Genomic DNA, 18,753 nt, shown 5'->3' with positions numbered 1-18,753 from the left:
GAATAAACAAAGATTAGATTGTGTGGTTAAACATCTGGTCAAAAATAATCCCCTTCACCCCTCAACCAAGACCTTAACCAGGAGATGAGATTTTAGTTTGTCTTCTAGGGTTAGCAGTGCTGTTGTTGTTTGGCTCCCAGCAGCTTGAGAAAGTTATTAGCATTATTAACAATGGACAGGCTGCGTACTGAATTTTAGTGCATTTATGCAGTATTTTAAGTGACTCTTTTCTGATTTATCATAGATCCTTTTTTTAAGTTTGAGTTCAATTTGGCTTCTGTCCAAGCAGCAGCTTAAGTTTACTCCTGGCAGGTAAATTGGATGCCATGAAGACAAAATGGTCTTAAATTTGTTCTAATTCAGCTTCTCTATCCTGTCATTGCCCGACATTATCTCGACAGGTATCAAACTGGTTTGGGAACAAGAGAATCCGATACAAGAAAAACATCGGCAAGTTTCAAGAAGAGGCCAACATGTATGCAGCGAGGACTGCAGTCAATGCAACCAGCGTGTCTGCTCACGGCAGCCAGGCAAACTCCCCATCAACACCCAATTCAGCAGGTGAGCAGGATCACAAAACTGACTCAAAACTGATCACAAAACTCAGACCAGGAATATAAATGGAAATTTTCTTGTTACACGAGAACAGATAAGATTGAGTATAATAACGTTCTCATACCTGAGCCCCAACTCGAGAATTGAGTCTCTGGTGCTGTTTCTTTTAGACTAACAGGAGGCCCCTCTTCTCTGTAACTAACCCAGTGATGTGGAGCAGCTTTCATGCTCTTCTTGTTCCTTTTTTTCCTGTTTCTTCTCTGCCTTTTGCTGTCTGTCTCTCTTGCTCATTTTCTTTCTCTCTCTGTCTCTCTCTCTCTGTCTCTCTGTCTCTGTTATTGACCTCTTGGTCTTGTGGACGTTAATTTTTCCTGCCTCTTGTCCGGTTGACCTTGTGCATGCCATTAAGCTGCTCGGAGGGCAAGCGGAGTCTTTTGTCATATAGAGACTTCGCAACTGTATTGGATTAGGACCGGGTGTTGAAATCAAGTTACGCGATGGTCTCTTTACATCTGGGGAGCTGGGGTCCATTAAAGGACGAAGACGATTCTTTGGGTCTTCCTGCAGATCAATTATTACTTCCTTAATGAAACACTAGCAGCACGGACATTTAACTATAATATAATCCATAAGGCTTGTTGAAACTGGACTTAAACAGTTTTATGATGATTATCTGTCTCGCGGTCTTTGTTAGCTGATTATTCCTTTTAAATTATACTTCAGTTATATTTTAATGTGCATGTACTGCATCTGTAGAGTGCCGGTTTGCAGAAAAAGCCTTTTCACGATGCCAACTGCCCTCCCACACTAACCCACTCAATGCACTTTTGCTTATGCATGATCATTTTAACTCCTTTTTCTGTTACTCTCTTCGTCCCCCCTCTCTCCCTCTCCTTTTATCCTTGTCCTGCTCTCCTTGCTCTCTTGCTCTTTCTCATTCTTCTTCTTCTTTTTCTCTTTCTTCTTCTTCTTCTCCTTCTCTGCCTCTGTGTATTCTCAGGTTCTGCTGGCTCTTTTAACATGTCAAACTCCGGGGACTTGTTCATGAGTGTGCAGTCCCTCAATGGGGACTCGTACCAAGGGGGGCAGGTTGGGGCCAACATACAATCCCAGGTAGGCGCCTCTTCAAGCTTAGTGTCCTGTATGACCTTTTGAAATCACTTGTAAAATTGTTCAACCACTGACCAGTCTGGGAGTGCCGATGCCCACAACAACTTGACCTAAACAGTGAGACAGAGGTTATACTTAGCCTGAGGCTTTACATTAATGTAGGGGCCATTGTCAACCCGCAGTTGAGTAGACGATTGCAGACAGTTTTGGAAATGGTGCAACATTCATCAGCGCTCCTGACAAGAGTTCACATAGCCACTGGTGCACTGTAGCTCTTTGACCTTGCCCCGGTGGACAGTGATGACCAGCACAGTGTTTCCGAGTGTTACAACTCTCGCCATAGATTAAGAAGTCACCACCCGAGGTGATATTATCATTTGGTTTCAATGCTTTTGGCATCATTTCTTTCTCCCTCCATCCGCCCTTTTCTATTCGGATCAGCTCTCTAAATGCTTTAGGTCGTTCATGAATATGCAAAAGAGGACGTAAAGAGGTCTTCAGGGTCGGCCTTCAATTAGCGAAAGGGTTATTTTTTGTGAACGTGTCAGAATTGCCTCGCTCTCGGGGCTGCACAATTAAAGGAAAGTGAAAAAGAAAAGAGAAAGCACAACTTTGACTAAATTGGCCTTGTGACTAGATTGGTCTTTTTGTTGTGAAATCCATATAGCAGGTGTGTTTTCATGCATAACCTGACAGGCTGCTCTGCCAAAAGCTACCAAGCAGCTGTGACAAACACTCAAATGGCTGTATTCCAATAATATTTTCAGAATAACGCTAGATGTGACCTCAGTTACACTATGTATTTATTGGCAGTCAGCTCATCGGAGAATTTGCGTGAGTGTCATGTGTCTGCATGCACAGCAAACAACAGTGAGTAACATGCAAAGTCTTGTTTTAAGCATCTGATTCTGATGTATTATTCAACCACAACTACAAATGCATCCATTAGTTACATCATGTCGTTGTTCTTGTGTTTTTGTCCTTTTGCAATGTCTGTTATCGAGCTTGTAATAGAAGCCAAATCATTCCGATTCGTTGTTTGTAACCTTTTCCTGTTTATGATACCCTTTTACTATCAGACTGACCTTTCCTTGTGCATGGCTGTCTTTGTTATTCGGAGCTTTTGTCTGACCAGGCCTTTTGTCTGTGTGTCCCTGCTGTTCCAGGTGGATACCCTTCGCCATGTTATCAGCCAGACCGGAGGATACAGTGACAGCCTCGCGGCCAGCCAGATGTACAGTCCACAGGGCATCAATGTACGACCTGTAAACAGTCTCCTTCTGTCCTCCGCAACATTTTCCTCGCTGTCTTACTGTGCAATGATTCCCCCACTTGCAGGATGTGTGTAATATTGTGCAATTCTGTGTGCACTCTGGGATGCCACTTAGCAGAGTTTGCCGGGGTTGGGCTGTTGTCCAGCCAGTTGCCCCCCTGCTCCAGTCGTGCCCTAGGTGGCAGGCAATGAGGCAGCTACCAGGCTGAGTAGCTGGACACGCTCCTAGTCTGTCGGAGGATATTAGCGTTAGCGAGACACCTGCAGACGACAGGAACAAGGACACAGGTGTCATCCTCCCTCCCAAAGCTGCTCTGACGTTGGCAACATAGGACAAGTTATACCCCTTCCAAGATTGGCTTCACAATGAAAAAAAAAGTTCCCAGTTGCTAATTCTTAAAATAACTCTTTAAGTAGCCTGTCAAAGGCTGGGCCAGTTATTCGGGTCTCCTTGTGGGCTGGGCAGGGCGGGACAGCCAACACTGGAGGCAGTACGTTAGCACGTAGATCCATAGCGACAGGCCGTGCGGGGCTGAACAGAATCAATACGACAGTCACAGGGACAGAAAGAGTGGGGCTTTGGGCTAACAGTCCAAGCACATTGGTCAGATCATTCATCCACAGGAACAGCAGCACTGACAGCCAAGCCTGCAACACCCCTCGTGCTAAAATAAGAACACGGATGCATCGAGCCAGTTACAACTTATAACAGGCTCAACTGGAAATAGTTTTTTAATCCGCTGTGCTGGTGTGTCAGACTAAAACGTTTTTACAAAAAGTGCAAAACCAAAACGGACCTCCAAACTGAGCATTTGTAGAAATTAGGATTGGAAATGAACAAAATTTGTTGAATCACTGACATCATGAATCTCTAGCCCCAATTTGTCTGTCACATATTACCATTACGTTGGAGTCACAGAGCTAAGCACACAATTTTCCAATTAGTTCAGAAGGAATTTTCTGAATATTTAAAGGCTCTGAAAATCATCTGGGTGAAATAATATTCTGTCATCACGTACTTTTTCTATCTACGTCTTGCTCAATTTGAAGAATATGAATCAAAATTTTAAAGTTTTGTTATCAGTTATATTGGTATAAATTGGTAAAAAAATGTTTCAATAGGAAGCTGTTTTATTATTATAATTAAACTAAGAACAGCTACAACAGCCTGTGGTTTATAACCAGACATTCAACCAGTTCAACCATTATCTACAATAATCAGGACAAGCACATCAGAAACAAACCATTATTAGAAAAGAAAATATCATGCAATGCAATATTTAAAATAAAACAATTCACATTTATCATTATAAAACTAATTGTGGAATTGATTTTAGGCTACACCCCCCCCCCCCCCAACTAGTTAAAATACATATTTTGTTTCTCAAAAGAATAAAAACAATTTTAGTGTATTTTGGTGATGATGATGATGAGTCTCTTCTAGTTCCTTTATAATAAATACACTTTAAACGAAAAGTTCCGTATTTCAGAAAAGCTTGTGAATGAAATGCTGGTGCTTTTTATTTAGTGCTGATAAAGAAAGAGAGAAAGAAAGATCTACTGGCTGAACTCTCGTGGTTCACTTCTCCTTCTTTATCCTTGAACAGCAATTATACCCCTCAAATTGCTGGTGGGTGTTGCTTCTCTCGGAGGCTGAAAATGTTTTCTTTTTTTTCTTTCTCTTTTCCCTCTTGCCCCTGAATAAGATGACAGACAGTCTTTACTCGAAATAACAGGGTTTGGAAATAAGAGGTTGCCAAAGCATGTTCCCAGCTCTCACTAATAGCGTGGAAATTGCAATTAATGTTCCTAATGGTCTTTAGTCAACCTTTTATCATGATTTGAGAAGACCTCCATTTTAAGAGCTATTTTTTTTATTGTGATAATTTATTCTTTTATTAACCATCTCGGGGGTATATTCTGAGATATAAAAGAAGGTCTGCGCATTCTGTGTTTCATCTCTTCTGTTTATCTCACATTGTGTTAGCTGGTTGGAGGGGAAAATGAGCGAACTGGCGCGATGACATTTTTAATGAAGAGTCTCTTGAAAACAGTGTGTGTTTTCTGGATGTAAGGCAGCAGTTTGGTAGTGTGGCTTAAATGTTTATGTTTGGGGGTTTTTTAAGGACCAAATAAACCCACTATATGCATGAAAGTATTTTCAAAGATGTAGCCATATCAATGCAGTGTATCCCATCATATCCAGTATTCATTTTAACTGAAGGATAAAGATTGTGATATTTTATGTTTAATCTTCTTGTCAGCAGTTGCTGTGTTAGTCTGTCTCACGGCGCTCTTGGTCACTGTAATGAAGTTACCCAGTGCAATAGTGTGGCCAATAGTTTTTGGACAGCAGTGGAGCTCTGTGGCACAGAGGAATAAAATTTATCATCAGGTTTTAGCTTCACAGGTCATACTTGATAATGCCAGCTTCAGCCTTAAAGAGATGTCCATACCAGTGTTGTATTATACAGTATAATGTGATACCATGAAGGTAACTATTTCCTGTCTTATCCACACAGACAAATGGTGGCTGGCAAGATGCTCCAACTCCTTCGTCAGTGACATCGCCCACAGAAGGACCCGGGAGCGTTCATTCGGATACTTCCAACTGAACATATCCATCTCTACACCTCATTGAACAAGAAAAGAAAAGAAAAGAAAAAAAAAAACATGGACTGACCTTCCTATTCACAGTATTAAACAAAGGAATTCTCTGTCCCGCAATTTGGAGAGCTACTGTGAAATCCTAACCAGTAAAAAAAGAAAAAGAAAAAAGATATTTCCTCTGCTTATAATGTCGGACATCTGGGATACAAACAAAAAGTTTTGCAATGAAAATCCAAACTGTACCACAGGAGACATTTGTACAGATTTCACATTATATTCAGAGGGCTGGGGTTACGTATTCACTCATGTTTTCACTCATAATAATGAAATGATATGATAAAGTCAATAAATCAAATGATTGGTTTTAACTGAAAATACTTCATTCTACCTCTCAGCCACTAAAAAAAAAATAGAAAAAATATGTCAGTGACCATTATTTGTTTTGTAAAAATGAAACTTTTGTCTTTGCAAGCAAGAGGCACATCTACATACTTCTTACATTTTGTTGTCTCTCACCTATTCTATGGTACGCCATTTAGACTTAAATATTGCTCAGTTGTTTACAATGTGTGCTTGATAAAAGTATGTTCATCTTCCCCTTTGTCTCCCGATGAGTCGAAACAGAGTTCTGTCGGGAGATTTTACCTCTAAGGTAACCCTGTGAAGTATGTTATCTGTAAAACAATAAATAAATACTTGTCATCAAATCTGACAAGCTTGACATCATTCATTTAGATGGAGGATATATCAGCTTTGGCTCTGCAGCATATTGGTAGAATGAGCATAATTTAGTGTCACAATGACAAAAAGAGGATTTTTTTTTTTCTGTTGATCTATGCTGGACAAGGAGAAAACTATTTTTAATTTACTTGAATCCTCTATGAGTTTTGTCACGTTTTCCACCACCACCACAGGAGAAAAGTTTTTCAGTGACGCCAAAATGCTTGACAAAACAAAACAAAACTGTCAAGAAAAAGTTTTCCATTGCTAAGTCAGTTAAAGTATTCTTTCATCAAATATATACAGCGTTATGTCTTTTTCTGCTCATTTAAATCGCCGTCTTCTGTCATTTAGCTCTGGTGCTACAATCGAGTTAACAGTGCTGTCCCGTTGAGAGGAGCACAAGAAGAAATATCACTTTCTACGGAAAAGAAAGTTTGTCATGAACTGTAACTGAGTTTGTTTTTCAATACATGAACCACAATCCACTTAAAACAGGGAAGTCATTATGTTAATAGAGTTTTACGTGCTTGCACAGTGGATCCTTGCTCCTGAATCTACAGCACAGGTCCAGAGACGCTTCAGCATGGAGCCACTGATCATTTCCATGAAAAAAGAAAAACATCTGGATGTACCTGAAGTGCTGCTCAGCTCTACTGAGGGCGCTTTGATGTAAAGATATTGTTGCGTTCTACATTTTGATGAATTGTGTCCTCGTCTGGGAGTTTATTTACATATACATCATATCATTCAAGTCGATATATTATTCTGCTGGAACTGCTTTAGTAACCATAGAATTGACACCAAAACAAATGTAGACATTTGATTTCATGCTTGTCTCAGTAATATCAGACTGATTTTTTTCAGTGTCAAACATTTATGAGCATTGTAAATGTTAGCCATTAAGCACTAATGAAGGGACAAGTCATTATGTCGAATAATGTGTTTTCTGAGCAGTCTAACCTTGTTTATAGACACTTTTTATGTTGTGTGGCCTATTTGTTTTTTGTATTTTGTTATTTTTTTTATGGTATGCTTTAATGTAGGCTATTACTTTTTCTTTTTTTTTTCTTTTTTTGCTTTCCTACTCTCGTGAATTTGATCATGAACTTTCAACATGTGTTTATGTGCACCATTGTGCTTGACTTGCTTTGTTGGAAAGGGTTTTCGACACATTAAAAAATGATATGTAATACAGCGAGATCATACATCAGCATCTCTTTATTGTGGACTTTACGAGAGAGCAAAGGCTCTTCGTTTTCCTCGACACCACGCGAATGCGTCTGTGGCAGTGGTGCCGGTGGTCGCAGTCGCTGTTGTGATAACTGAAAGTCAACCAAGGTTAGTGAGTGCCAGCAGACATCAGCCCTTTCATGGCTCTGCATATCCCTGCCTTCTATAATGGCTCCTATCCAACATATTAGTGTACATCCACTCAGACAAACAGAAGTAGATGTAAAATATACCAAAAACAACAAACACAAAGTCACATAAAGACAGCGTTTGTCAGAGTTTGACTGAGAAGAGTGGAAGCTGGACTGCTTTTCGACAAGCTTTCATATTTGTATTTTAGAAACAAACTACTCCAAACCACTTCTAACTGAAAATTGAAGCTGTTTTCTATGTTAAGACTGTGTTTATAAAGCAACTGTAGACCATAAATATAAAGACTACAATATATTATTGATTTTAACTGAAAGAAAGATGAAAGATAAGGCTGAAGATATTCTATATTTATCGTCAAATCATCAAATCCCATGAAAGGACCAAAACAAACGAGTTAGTCTGCCTCTCTGAGCTCGTTTGTTCCTACTGAAGATGTAAATCCATCAAAATGAACACAAATATATAATTGGGTTGTTCGTTAAAAACTCACTACTTAACTTTTTAGCAGATATCACTCAGACAATCTTAAATACTGTATTTGTAAGGAACTGTTTTCATCTGTGGATTATTACACATGTGGTGGTCCTGTTGTGAGTATTTAAAGCAATAGGATGGTACGTGTGAGACTGATTTAAAATAAACTACAGAGCTGTTATAGATATGTTCATCATCATGGTTTTTATAGTTTTTGACAGCTGTGGAAGCCTACTGCAGGAAATAGTCTGTATCAGTGTTTGGTTAGACAAAGAAAGAAAAAAAGATGTGATATGTTGTACTGAGGCCATCTTACAGTTAGTTTTTGTCATCCCGTATATAAATATCTGATGGTAAAGGAGAAGAGTGGTCACGTCCTTGTGAGATTCTCCCTTCAGATGCTACAGACGACACTGCTGACACTATCTGGCTGGACAGTTGCATGTCTGACAGAATTACTTTCATAGCAGCTGAATATTCATAATTGGCCAAACAACAGAGGCGAGGGGAAAGGGAGCAGTTGGCTGTGGAGTGTGTGGACGGTCACAGGCCTTGACTGCTGAGTGAGTGTGAAATGCCAAAGCCAGACTGCTCTCCTGCGCCTGGAGGGCAGTACGAAGGAGCCGGACTTTCTCTCACCAACCGAGGGGGCATCAAAAACAATCTGACAAGAAGACTTCACCCAAAATCCTCTTCTGGCTTCTGCTGGGTGCTCGTGATAATCACAACATAAAAGCCTGCTGTGGTATCGGCTAAGAACATCTTGTTGAAATAAGTTGTAAGGAGAATAATCACTGTTTTCTGACATTTTTGAGGGATTTCGTCATGCAGCGTAGTTTTTAACACCTCCTCATTCCTCGGGAGTGTCGACACGATGCTGGCTGATTGAAATCTAATGTTGCCGTTGACATCTGCCTCCCCAGCTGTCCTTGTACCACTGTTTATAATTACAGCTGCTGAGGAAGAGAACGGGTGGGTGGCCCAGACACCTTGCCCCCACACCCCCGCCCTCTTCAACAGAGCCCAGCACGCTGCTTTAATGTGCATTGACACAACAGCCCAGATCCTGCTGCTGCTGATGGACTAACTGACCACATGGGTGGTTCATCCAAAAGTCACTCATTTACACACTGTCACGCTCACACAGACACAGATTACATTAGACATAGAAGGCTGGGTGTAGCATCTGGATCTCTTAAATTACGGACTGTCATGTCTTTCATTTCTTTTGTTTTGGCAGATAGGATGAGACATTTGAAAGTGTGTTTGTGTGTGTGTGTGTGTGTGAGAGAGAGAGAGAGAGACAGAGAGAGAGAGAGAGAAAATAAAAAATATAGGAATATTAAATTAGATTCCAACCAAAATTATTTGATCAGAGGAAAGGCAGTGTAAAAGGCATCCAGAAGGGCCTGTCCCTCTCCACAAGGTGGCGATGTTAACACATTTTTCATCTTACACCTGACAAAGGTGGTAGTGTAAGTAAGTAGTTTAAGGTGTAAATTTAATTATTGTTTACTGAGAATCAGTTTTATTGCTGCTTTTCTCGTTTGTACACTTTTGCAGGTTTTTTTTTTCATTGCATAACTTGACAAACACTCACTATGTCCCTGAGGTGATGACATGTCTTCTTCTTGCCTTTCCTGCTGATCTCCCTGTTTCTTTCTCCTCCATATGTGTGTGTGTGTGCGTTCACGATGCAAATTATTCTCATGCTCTCATTTTAACTTCTTAACAGCTTCCTTTCTTTTCTTTTAAATTTTGAATGCAGGACTATTTCTTGAGTCTGGCCATTCTGATATTATAGCCTGTGGGAAGTAACTAAGTACTGACTCAAATGCAGTAACTTTTATTGAACCTCGAGGGACATTTCACGAGCTGTCCTGTAGAAAAGGAAAAAAGAAAAATAGATTAAGCAGTTTTTTAAAAGTAAAGACATATTTTAAACAGTTCAAATTCGTTCTCTCTTTACCAGCTTCTGCATTCTGCAAAGTGATGCACGCGTCCATTCAACAATAACTGCAATTCAATAATATAATAATAATGTAATAAAGTAATGAATGCTTCTACTTGTGATACTTAAATTATATGATACCAGTACCCTTGTATGTTGCTCAAGTATAAAAAGAAACGTGAATGCAGGACTTTTAGGATACTTGTAACAGAATATTTCCACTGTGTTGTATTTCTACTTTTCCCAAAAAGACGCGAGAGCTTCCTCACAGGCTGTTATGTGTCCTGGTGTGCCACCCCCCCCGTGGTTCAGGCTGGCCCCTGAGTGACAACAGACTCTAAGTGCTGTGGTGCCCCTAGTGGCGGCTGAGCTGTATAGCACAGCCCCAAGTGGGGGGCAAAATATTTCTTCCCTCCGATGCTCCTCCTCTCTCCCCCGCGTGCCAAACTCCTCTGAAAACTTGCGTTAACGGCAGGCAAGAGCCCGTTTGTGTGTGTGTGTGTGCCGACGGAAGACAACATGGCAGACGCAGGAAGCGGTGGGATTGTGGTAGGCTAATGAAACAACCCGACAGGGAATGCGGGACAAGTGTTTGCATGGGGAGCGCTGTGGGGAGGAAAAGTTTACTCCCTCATGGGTGCACACAGACTCGGCTGCTGCACGTCCACGCAGCTTCACGCACGTCGTAGATTTAATTCCTTGAGTGCCACATGTGTCTCTTAGGCTGATTTGGTGCAACTCGGTGATCAACTGCAGCATGATGTGTTTGCTTCTGTTGTTTTCCCTCCCAGATAAAGGATGACTGGCCAGGCTACAGTTTAGACCTCTTCAGCTATCCGGCTCACTACTCCGGAGATTTGGACTGTGTCATCATTCCGCATGGCGTGATTATGGACAGGTACAACAACACATCAAACTAACTCAGATCTTTGTAATGTTTAGGTTTCCACATGTTTCTGCTTTGATTTGAAAGCCACGCGTTGCTTTTGACAGATCTGAGGGACTTTAAGGGATATGTTGTTGACTTAATGTTGGAGTTTGACATGTCTTCTGGTGTAAAACAATCACCGTAATCACTGTATTGCTATACCGCACATTCCCCGATAATCAATGTGAGTTTGATTAAATTAGTTAATTGATCGATTTTCATGTGCATCTTTATCTGCATCAGTAATGATAGGGGATCAATTGGCACATGGTCAAAGAAATCACATAGAAGATAATCAAATTGGTGTCCAAATGTATGAACCACTGGTGTTCTCCTGGTATTAATTTATATATTACATGGAAACTCTTCAAATGTAAAAACACTAGTTGATAATTAGAGATTAGAGAATTCAGGCCCACAAGTAGGCCTAATGATGATTTACTTTCTGGACCAGTTGATTAATTGCTTAGTTTATAAACCATCAGAAAAAGTGAAAGAATCCTGTTTGTAATTTTCCAAATCCTAACGACGACAACTTCAGATGTTGTTTGTCTTGACCAACAGTCCAAGATGTAAACTTATTCAATTTACTGTCAAGTATGACGAAGAAAAGCAACTCTCAGTAAGCAGGAGGCTGGAAGGCAGCAAAGAAATAACGTTTATTATTATTTAATTATCAAAATAGTTGTAAATTCATTCATGTCTGTCAGCTAATGGTTGTAGGTGTACACAGAATAAAATAGCATGAAACATTCATGTTGCTCTTTAAAAGTGACTCCAAAAACTTAACATGTTCTTTGGCTTGCGGCCTGACCTTATATCAAATCACACTGAAATGTGTTTTTGAGATAACATGCAGGCTTACACACAGAAAACATGGCAGATGTAAACTCCTGGATTGTACGTTAGCCTGCAAATATGAATCACCCACAACCGTGACCTTAAGGGTACACACACGACTTTTCTTCAGACGTCTGAAAAGGAAGCTCACTTGTCGCGCTGTTTACAGGACCGAACGTCTGGCTCGAAACATCATGGATGACTTGGGGGACCATGACATTGTGGTGCTGTGCGTGCTGAAAGGAGGCTACCAGTTCTGTGCTGACCTGGTGGACAGGATCAAGGCTCTTAGCCGCAACTCCAACCGCACGATCCCCATGAGGGTCCACTTTATCCGTCTCAAGAGCTACTTGGTGAGCCTCTGCCCTCCGCCGCACAGGCCGCACTCAGACGTCGATGGTTTGACTTGAGTGGTGTGTGAGAGAACGGAGAGGTGCTCTTCATGCTCGAGATTGTCAGTCGTGATGGTTCTGAGTCCCATGACCTAGCCAGAAGATGTGTGGGATGTGTTTTATACAACGTCATGACAGTGGTATCTTTGTGTAAGCTTGCCTCAAATGCGCTGTTTCATATGGCCATGTGGTCTCATTATGACCTGGGAATGACACCATCGATTATCTATCGCCTGTAAACATCCCGAACAGGTCTGGTAGATACAATTACTGCGGCACACTTGTGGTGGATCGTAAGTGATGATTGAGAGGGATTATGTTTGGATGAGTCCACAGCCTTTTTCAAATTATGATTTAAAAATTTGAATCCACATTTTTCAGGGTGACATATTTTCACTTTTTTCATCAGAACAGCATCTAAGACATCCAAACATCAGGGAAACAAAACCCCCTTTGTTTCTTTTCACATTTGCAGAATGACCAGTCGACGGAGGATCTTCACATACTCGGAGCAGAAGATTTGTCTTTTTTAGATGGAAAGGTAATATTCTTCTTATCTACACCATTGAAATAACCTGACTTTTCATAAAGAGCCGCATCTGAGTGCAGTGGAACATTATTAAAAGCTTTATAACAATAAAAACAACGCTGTCAGGTGTCCGAGATGGTGAGTATTGATAGATGGCAGCCTCAAGAGGGCAGCCTTTGCTCTAATCTGCCATCTCCCTCTCCATCCTGAGGAAATGGTTCAGTGCTTCCGCAAAGGAGATCAAAGATGGCAGCTTCTGACAAACCCAGCGATGATCAGATACTAACTATTGTAATGTAATTGTGTAAAGGCCTTTTTCATTTTATCTCAGTGAGGAAAACCTGTGTAAATGGGAGGATATACTTGCTATCGCAGATCAGGAGGATGACAGTCGTTTCGTTGTTACTCATGTTTCACCTGCTCGTCTTGTTATCATGTAATTTGAATCAGTACAGCCAATGGACGGGAGTATGTATAGGTGTGTGTGTGTGTGTGTGAATGTGTATTCCTGCAGTTGTGTGGACAAAAAATCTGTTTACACAGTCACACTGTGAGGACCTGCCTTATTTATGGGGACAAAATGCAAGTCTCCACGATGTAAATCACTTTAGATATTAGGGTGAAGACTTGCTTAAACGTTAGGTTGAGGTTAGGTTCCTGAGATGAACAGAAAATAATTCTCTGATAAACTCTTTGAAAGGCAACCTGCAACAAGAAATTAAGGAGATGCAAGCAACAGGAGTTAAGAACCACTGGTATAGACACTGGTATTATATTTGGTTAAAATGAGAATAATAAAAATTAATAAACAAAATGTAAAAGCATTGTGGAAAGGCATTTGCGATTAATGATTATCAAATTGTCTTATTTCATAGATGAATTTTTAATGTAGAATGTCAGAAATACCTGAAAAGTCCCATTTTAAAATATCCTGGAGACCCAATGAGACGCCTTCAGATTGCTAATTTTGTCCAGCAGAAAATCCAAAAGTCGCTCATTTTAGTGTCACACAAAACACAGAAAAGCAGAAAATGCTTACATTTAAGAAGCTTATTCCAGAGACTGTTTTGTTTTGTCCACGTGTTTTCTCAACATAACATCATTAAGAAACTGTAAAAGCACTACTACAGGGGTCACAAGTCAGCGAGACTTTTTCTGGGTAATATAAATCAGCTGATCTGAACGCTCACAGTCACACACACACACCCTTTGGCTGAGTGCACTCACACACATATGCACACTGTATCCAGGCGTGGCATAAATGCCTGATACATGAATAGGATATGAGGTAGTAAGCTTGAGTCATGGCTGGCTACTTTGCTCACAGTATTTTAAGTGTGCTTGTGAAATCCCCGAGCTCCCTGTGATGTACAACTAAATTTAGTCGCCTATTTGTAACAGAATGCTGCCATGTTTTGCTGGAAGAAGTGAACTAATCGTGTGACAAGGAGCATATTACTGGGTTCATGTTACACCTTCGCCTCCCTGCAGTGTGTGTGACAAACAGGAGCTTCTCCTTTCTGCATGGACTTAATATACAGTTCATTCCTTTTATTATCTCTCCAGGGTTTACTGCACTCTGAATAACTCTGTATGAATAACGAGGCCTAAACAAAGCATAACTTCATGCTCGGCTGAGTCCTTTGTTTGAAAAGTAGAGTAAACTGCATACAGTTACGTTGTTGTTTTTTATCTCGGCCTAGCTAAGTTAAACTGAAGTTTACATTGTGACTCTAAATAGTGTTCAGTTGTCTCCAGTTGATTAGACAAACATTTGGAGAATCTTAGCTATTTCAGTGTGACAGTCAAATCAGGACTGCAGGGGCATAGATTACCAATCTGAACAAGGCTGCTTTCACTCAGAAGCTCATAGCTGATTTCAGATTTATTTTTCATTTCGTTCTCTGCTGCCGTACAACAAAGTACTTGCAGTACTGGTTAACCTGTATTCAAAAGTCCTTTGTCACCTCTATTTTATTACTTCATCGGCTGCATTTTCTTTTCATCTGTCTCTGCTGCTGTCGTCTTGCAATGTGTGTGTGGTTGATCAGAAGTTGCAGTAGTTTCTTCCTGACTAAGAATAACTGTTTGCTTCCCTCCCTCTCTTCTCTCCCCAACATGCTCCCATAAGAACGTACTGATTGTGGAGGTGAGTCAACCGTGTTTTCGCTCCTCTGTTTTTCCTCTTCACCAAATGGGCCTATTGTATTTCTGCTGTGGTTGGCTATCGAGGTCAAGAGGAGCCATTTAAAGTGTTTTTTTTCTCTTCTACTGGAGTCCAACCTAAGGAAACTTTTTAAATGACTGACCTATATTTGGAAAATATGAGCTGTTTTTTCCTACATGAACTTCTTGTTAGCACAATAACTGATTACTGTGTTGGTCAGAGGTCCACTAGGGAAGAAATGAGATTTACAGGAAAGAAAAAGAAATATGGTCATTCAGCGATGTTTACTCACTGTATGTAGACATCACATGATTAAACATTTAGAAACAACAATCATTACTCAGCGCTTAAACATCTGGGAATATGGCCGTAAAGCCATTGACTATGGCTGCAATTGCGGTAAATAACGGAAGCTTATTTACTGTAGTGAGTCAGTGGTTGTCCTCAGGGATCTTCAGTTCCCCTCAGCTCAAAGGAGCATTTTTTGCATTTTTCAACTTTTTGTTTTGGTTTTGCAGCACCAAATTTACTGTGGTGAGACAAAATCAGAACTACTGGACTTGAATTCAACAGATGACGGAGACACGACTCTGAATAAATGCCTGAGTTGCTAAACTATTTGCTATTATATTAGCCAAAACACCTTTGAACGATGACATGTCAGTGTTGTGTTTACAGCTTGTTGCACTGTGTCCAAGTGCCCAGGCAGGTTTAAATACATTAGATACTGTAATTCAGTTGCTATTTTATATGCTTCTACCAAAGTCAGCATTTTTTTTTTATTTTTTAATGAAAAGTATTAAAGTTATCTACAGTTGGATAGCAAGAAGTCAACATAACATCAGGATCATATGCCTTTTTATTTGTTTAAGGCTCTTTGTCTCCATGGGACAGTGTGGAAAAGCTTTCTTATAGAAAGTTAATTGACAGTCCTCACGTTCATAGGGACATAAAGTAGAGTGTATTTATACTGAAATTGTTACTTTCAACTTTCAGGATGACCAGCTTGACTCTTGCTTGGTGACCGTATCATGGAAAGTTTATTTGTGGAATAACTTCCTCCACAGGGACCTTAAAGTGCTGTAGAATGTAGAAAAGAAATGCTCTGGAACAACATTTGAAAACAAAATGAATGGCAAAAGAAAAAGTTAAATTTGTTCTTTTTTGTTCTATTATTCGATTAGCAGTTTCTTCTTCCTAAGTTCAGAAACGGCATTACGTGAGTAGCAGGACCCTCCGACGCACTTCCCACCTGCTTTCACTCGCTTTTCATTTCCGTCACACGTGAAAAATATTTAGCTTGAGTATGTGAGGACAGTCCATTCTGTTTGAAGGGTGTGTTGACCTACATCTAAGTGACAAAGATGATGAAGCGCACGTAACTGTGGTTTCGCTCCACCAATACTTTTACCTCTTCCTAATGCAAGAGGTCAGAGACATTATTGTATAAAATATCACATGTTGGGTTTTTAAATTCCCCTTTTCAGTCAAGCAATTTTTAGAGAAGATTCATAAACAGTTACATAATACAAGTACACTATGACTAACTTCTCCCTTTTCACTTGAACAGACGGAAATGTCTTGCTTTCTCGCCCCACTGTTCTCTGTGTTTAACTTCACAGGCCATTGTAGGCACTGGCAAGACAATGAAGACCCTCCTGAAGCACGTTGAAGCCTTCAGGCCCAAAATGATCAAAGTAGCAGGGTAAGTTATGTCTGTGAAGACCTCAAAAACTAAACCAGCCCAGTTGTCCTGTTTTGTGAATCACTCAATTTCCACGTTCTAGTCTAGACTAGAGAGGCAAAGAGAGAGACAAAGAAAGAATAAGTGAGTGTTTTTAAATGAATGTGTCCTATGATAAGGTCTGCTTTTATTTCCCTCAGACTGCTGGTGAAGAGAGTGCCACATAATTCAGCATGTCTTCCTGACTGTGTGTATCTGACCCACCCTTTTATCTGTTCATGAGTCATTGGTTCATTCACAGCTTTAACAATTATTGCAGCTAGTTAGTCAGTGGACTATGGAAATGATGTTTCTCTTTATCTTGGATTTCAGATGTCGGCTTTGAGATACCAAATCGGTTTGTGGTCGGATATGCCTTAGACTACAATGAGTATTTTCGGGATCTAAATGTAAGTTCTGCCTTTTTTTTATTGTAAACAATAATAACTTTGAAGGGACTCATGATGATGATGATGATTCATGAGCTCATAATAGGTGGCAAGTAACACTGACAATCACCATGCGTCAGATAAGTTCAGTTTTGTATTCAATGTCACGTTGTGCCTTTTGACCCTTGTTTTTCTTCTCTCTTTTTTTTTTTTAGCATATCTGCGTGATCAGCGAAAGTGGAAAGATGAAATACAAGATTTAAAGCATTTAAAACAAGCGACTGTTGCACACATGTCATCTAACAGCAGGCCTGAGCATTTCCCTGAGATGGCATTCATGCGCAGCTGCTATCACGACATGTGATCTCAAGCATCCCTGTTTTGTTATAACATTCCTTCTATGAAACTTTATCCGTTTTAACAATGGACATCAACGTCTAACTTGAAATCTTAGCAAAGCTGCTCTGGCATTTTTTTAAAGTTACATTCTTCATGTTTATAGAATTGATTCACGTGGAAAATGTTTAGTGCTACTGTTTGCCTTTGTTGGTTTGACTCTTAACACAAACAACATCTCAGTTTTACTTCATCTCGTATGTGATGTAAAGAACTTGACCTGTATGGCTGTGTTTTGTTTTGTTTTGTTTTTTTAAGTCAGTGTGTGATAACAAAGAAAAGGGAGTTGTTTTTTCATTAGTAAATTAGTAGTAGAGGTTTACATGTTCTTCACCTGTTAATTGCATTTTTCATGAGGTAGTTCTGCTGTCACCTTTAAGGCTCAAGGGCAAACAAAGTTCTGTAAACACTAAGTGTACTAACTACCTCCTTTTTTTTCCATGGATTTCAGTCATAATGGGGTACTTTTGTCATTTATGTGTTTCTTTTAATAATGTAACATATAAGTAAACATTTCTGTGTTGTGTTTTCTCACATGTGCAGTGCTCGTAAAAATTTGTTAAAGTGATGTCTTGGTTGAGCTCATAAAATACAACAACCTTGCGTATTTACTGCATACATAGGCTAATGATAGACAAATGAGGGCTCTGAGTCTTTGAAACATCATATTGAATTATACGTTTTAATAGGTTAATTTTATTCAATCCTGTTGTTGTATGTGGTGCATCCATCTTCAAGAACTCCAATACTTTTTGTTAACTGGTGTATGATTGTATCTTTCTGGTTTTAGGTTTTTCAGGTTGCCATTCTCTGGTTAAAATAAAGAAAAAAGTAGGTGAAACTGCAAATGAGCCTGTAAAAGGAACAAAAGCGAGTCTGTTGTGTTGAGTTGTGCTCCCAGTGTACACCTGACATATGACTCCTAGTCTTTAAGCTGGGAACACAAAGTTCCATAAAGACAAAAACTTTTTTTTTTTTTTTTTGTCCTCCCCCTTGGTACTAAGGCCTGCTGGGGATTACAGTGGATTGACTCTCTGACCTTTTAACAGTATTAAGATCCCAGAAATAATGACTTGATGAAGCGCTCCAGTGGAAATACATCATTACCATCCTAGGTTTTAGTCAATACTTAAATTATCAAAAATAAGAATGTTGGAAATGTGTGAAAATGTGTATGTTCTTCTGAAGTGTAGTTGAAGTATCTCAAAAGTAGCTCAAATGGAAACACCCAAGCAAAGTATTAAGTATTTCAAACACGGCAGTTGGTTAAGTGTTCTTGGTAATTTCCAACGCTTTTGGGAGGAATTGTT

At 39.9% G+C, this 18,753-nt stretch overlaps 2 protein-coding genes across 4 annotated transcripts in view; both read left to right on the top strand.

Moving 5' to 3' along the window:
• The window catches only part of pbx1a (pre-B-cell leukemia homeobox 1a), a 43,176-nt gene extending 36,921 nt beyond the window's left edge, over window positions 1-6,255 (top strand). Inside the window, exons 6-9 of one of the 2 annotated variants that reach the window (XM_046408752.1) lie at window positions 402-561; window positions 1,556-1,668; window positions 2,832-2,921; window positions 5,461-6,255. In XM_046408752.1, coding sequence (XP_046264708.1) covers window positions 402-561; window positions 1,556-1,668; window positions 2,832-2,921; window positions 5,461-5,553 — 456 coding nt within the window. In that variant the 3' untranslated portion in view covers window positions 5,554-6,255. The remainder of the gene's footprint in view (window positions 1-401; window positions 562-1,555; window positions 1,669-2,831; window positions 2,922-5,460) is intronic. The other variant, XM_046408753.1, reaches the window with a different exon arrangement.
• A 4,314-nt stretch (window positions 6,256-10,569) lies between these two features.
• prtfdc1b (phosphoribosyl transferase domain containing 1b) lies at window positions 10,570-18,291 on the top strand. 2 transcript variants are annotated; one of them, XM_046409605.1, is made up of 9 exons: window positions 10,570-10,628; window positions 10,871-10,977; window positions 12,017-12,200; window positions 12,715-12,780; window positions 14,900-14,917; window positions 16,558-16,640; window positions 16,820-16,866; window positions 16,992-17,068; window positions 17,263-18,291. In XM_046409605.1, the coding sequence occupies exons 1-9, from the start codon at window positions 10,599-10,601 to the stop codon at window positions 17,308-17,310; spliced, it is 660 nt and encodes a 219-aa protein (XP_046265561.1). In that variant the 5' UTR covers window positions 10,570-10,598; the 3' UTR covers window positions 17,311-18,291. The 2 variants fall into 2 exon arrangements, with proteins under 2 accessions (XP_046265561.1, XP_046265560.1); XM_046409604.1 differs by lacking the exon at window positions 10,570-10,628 and adding an exon at window positions 10,647-10,764.
• Window positions 18,292-18,753: the final 462 nt, after the last annotated feature.

Source organism: Scatophagus argus, chromosome 13, assembly GCF_020382885.2.
Source record: "Scatophagus argus isolate fScaArg1 chromosome 13, fScaArg1.pri, whole genome shotgun sequence".
Taxonomy (NCBI): Eukaryota; Metazoa; Chordata; class Actinopteri; family Scatophagidae; genus Scatophagus; species Scatophagus argus.
The sequence above is the reverse complement of the archived record's forward strand: the minus strand, read 5'-3'. Positions and strand labels throughout refer to the sequence as shown.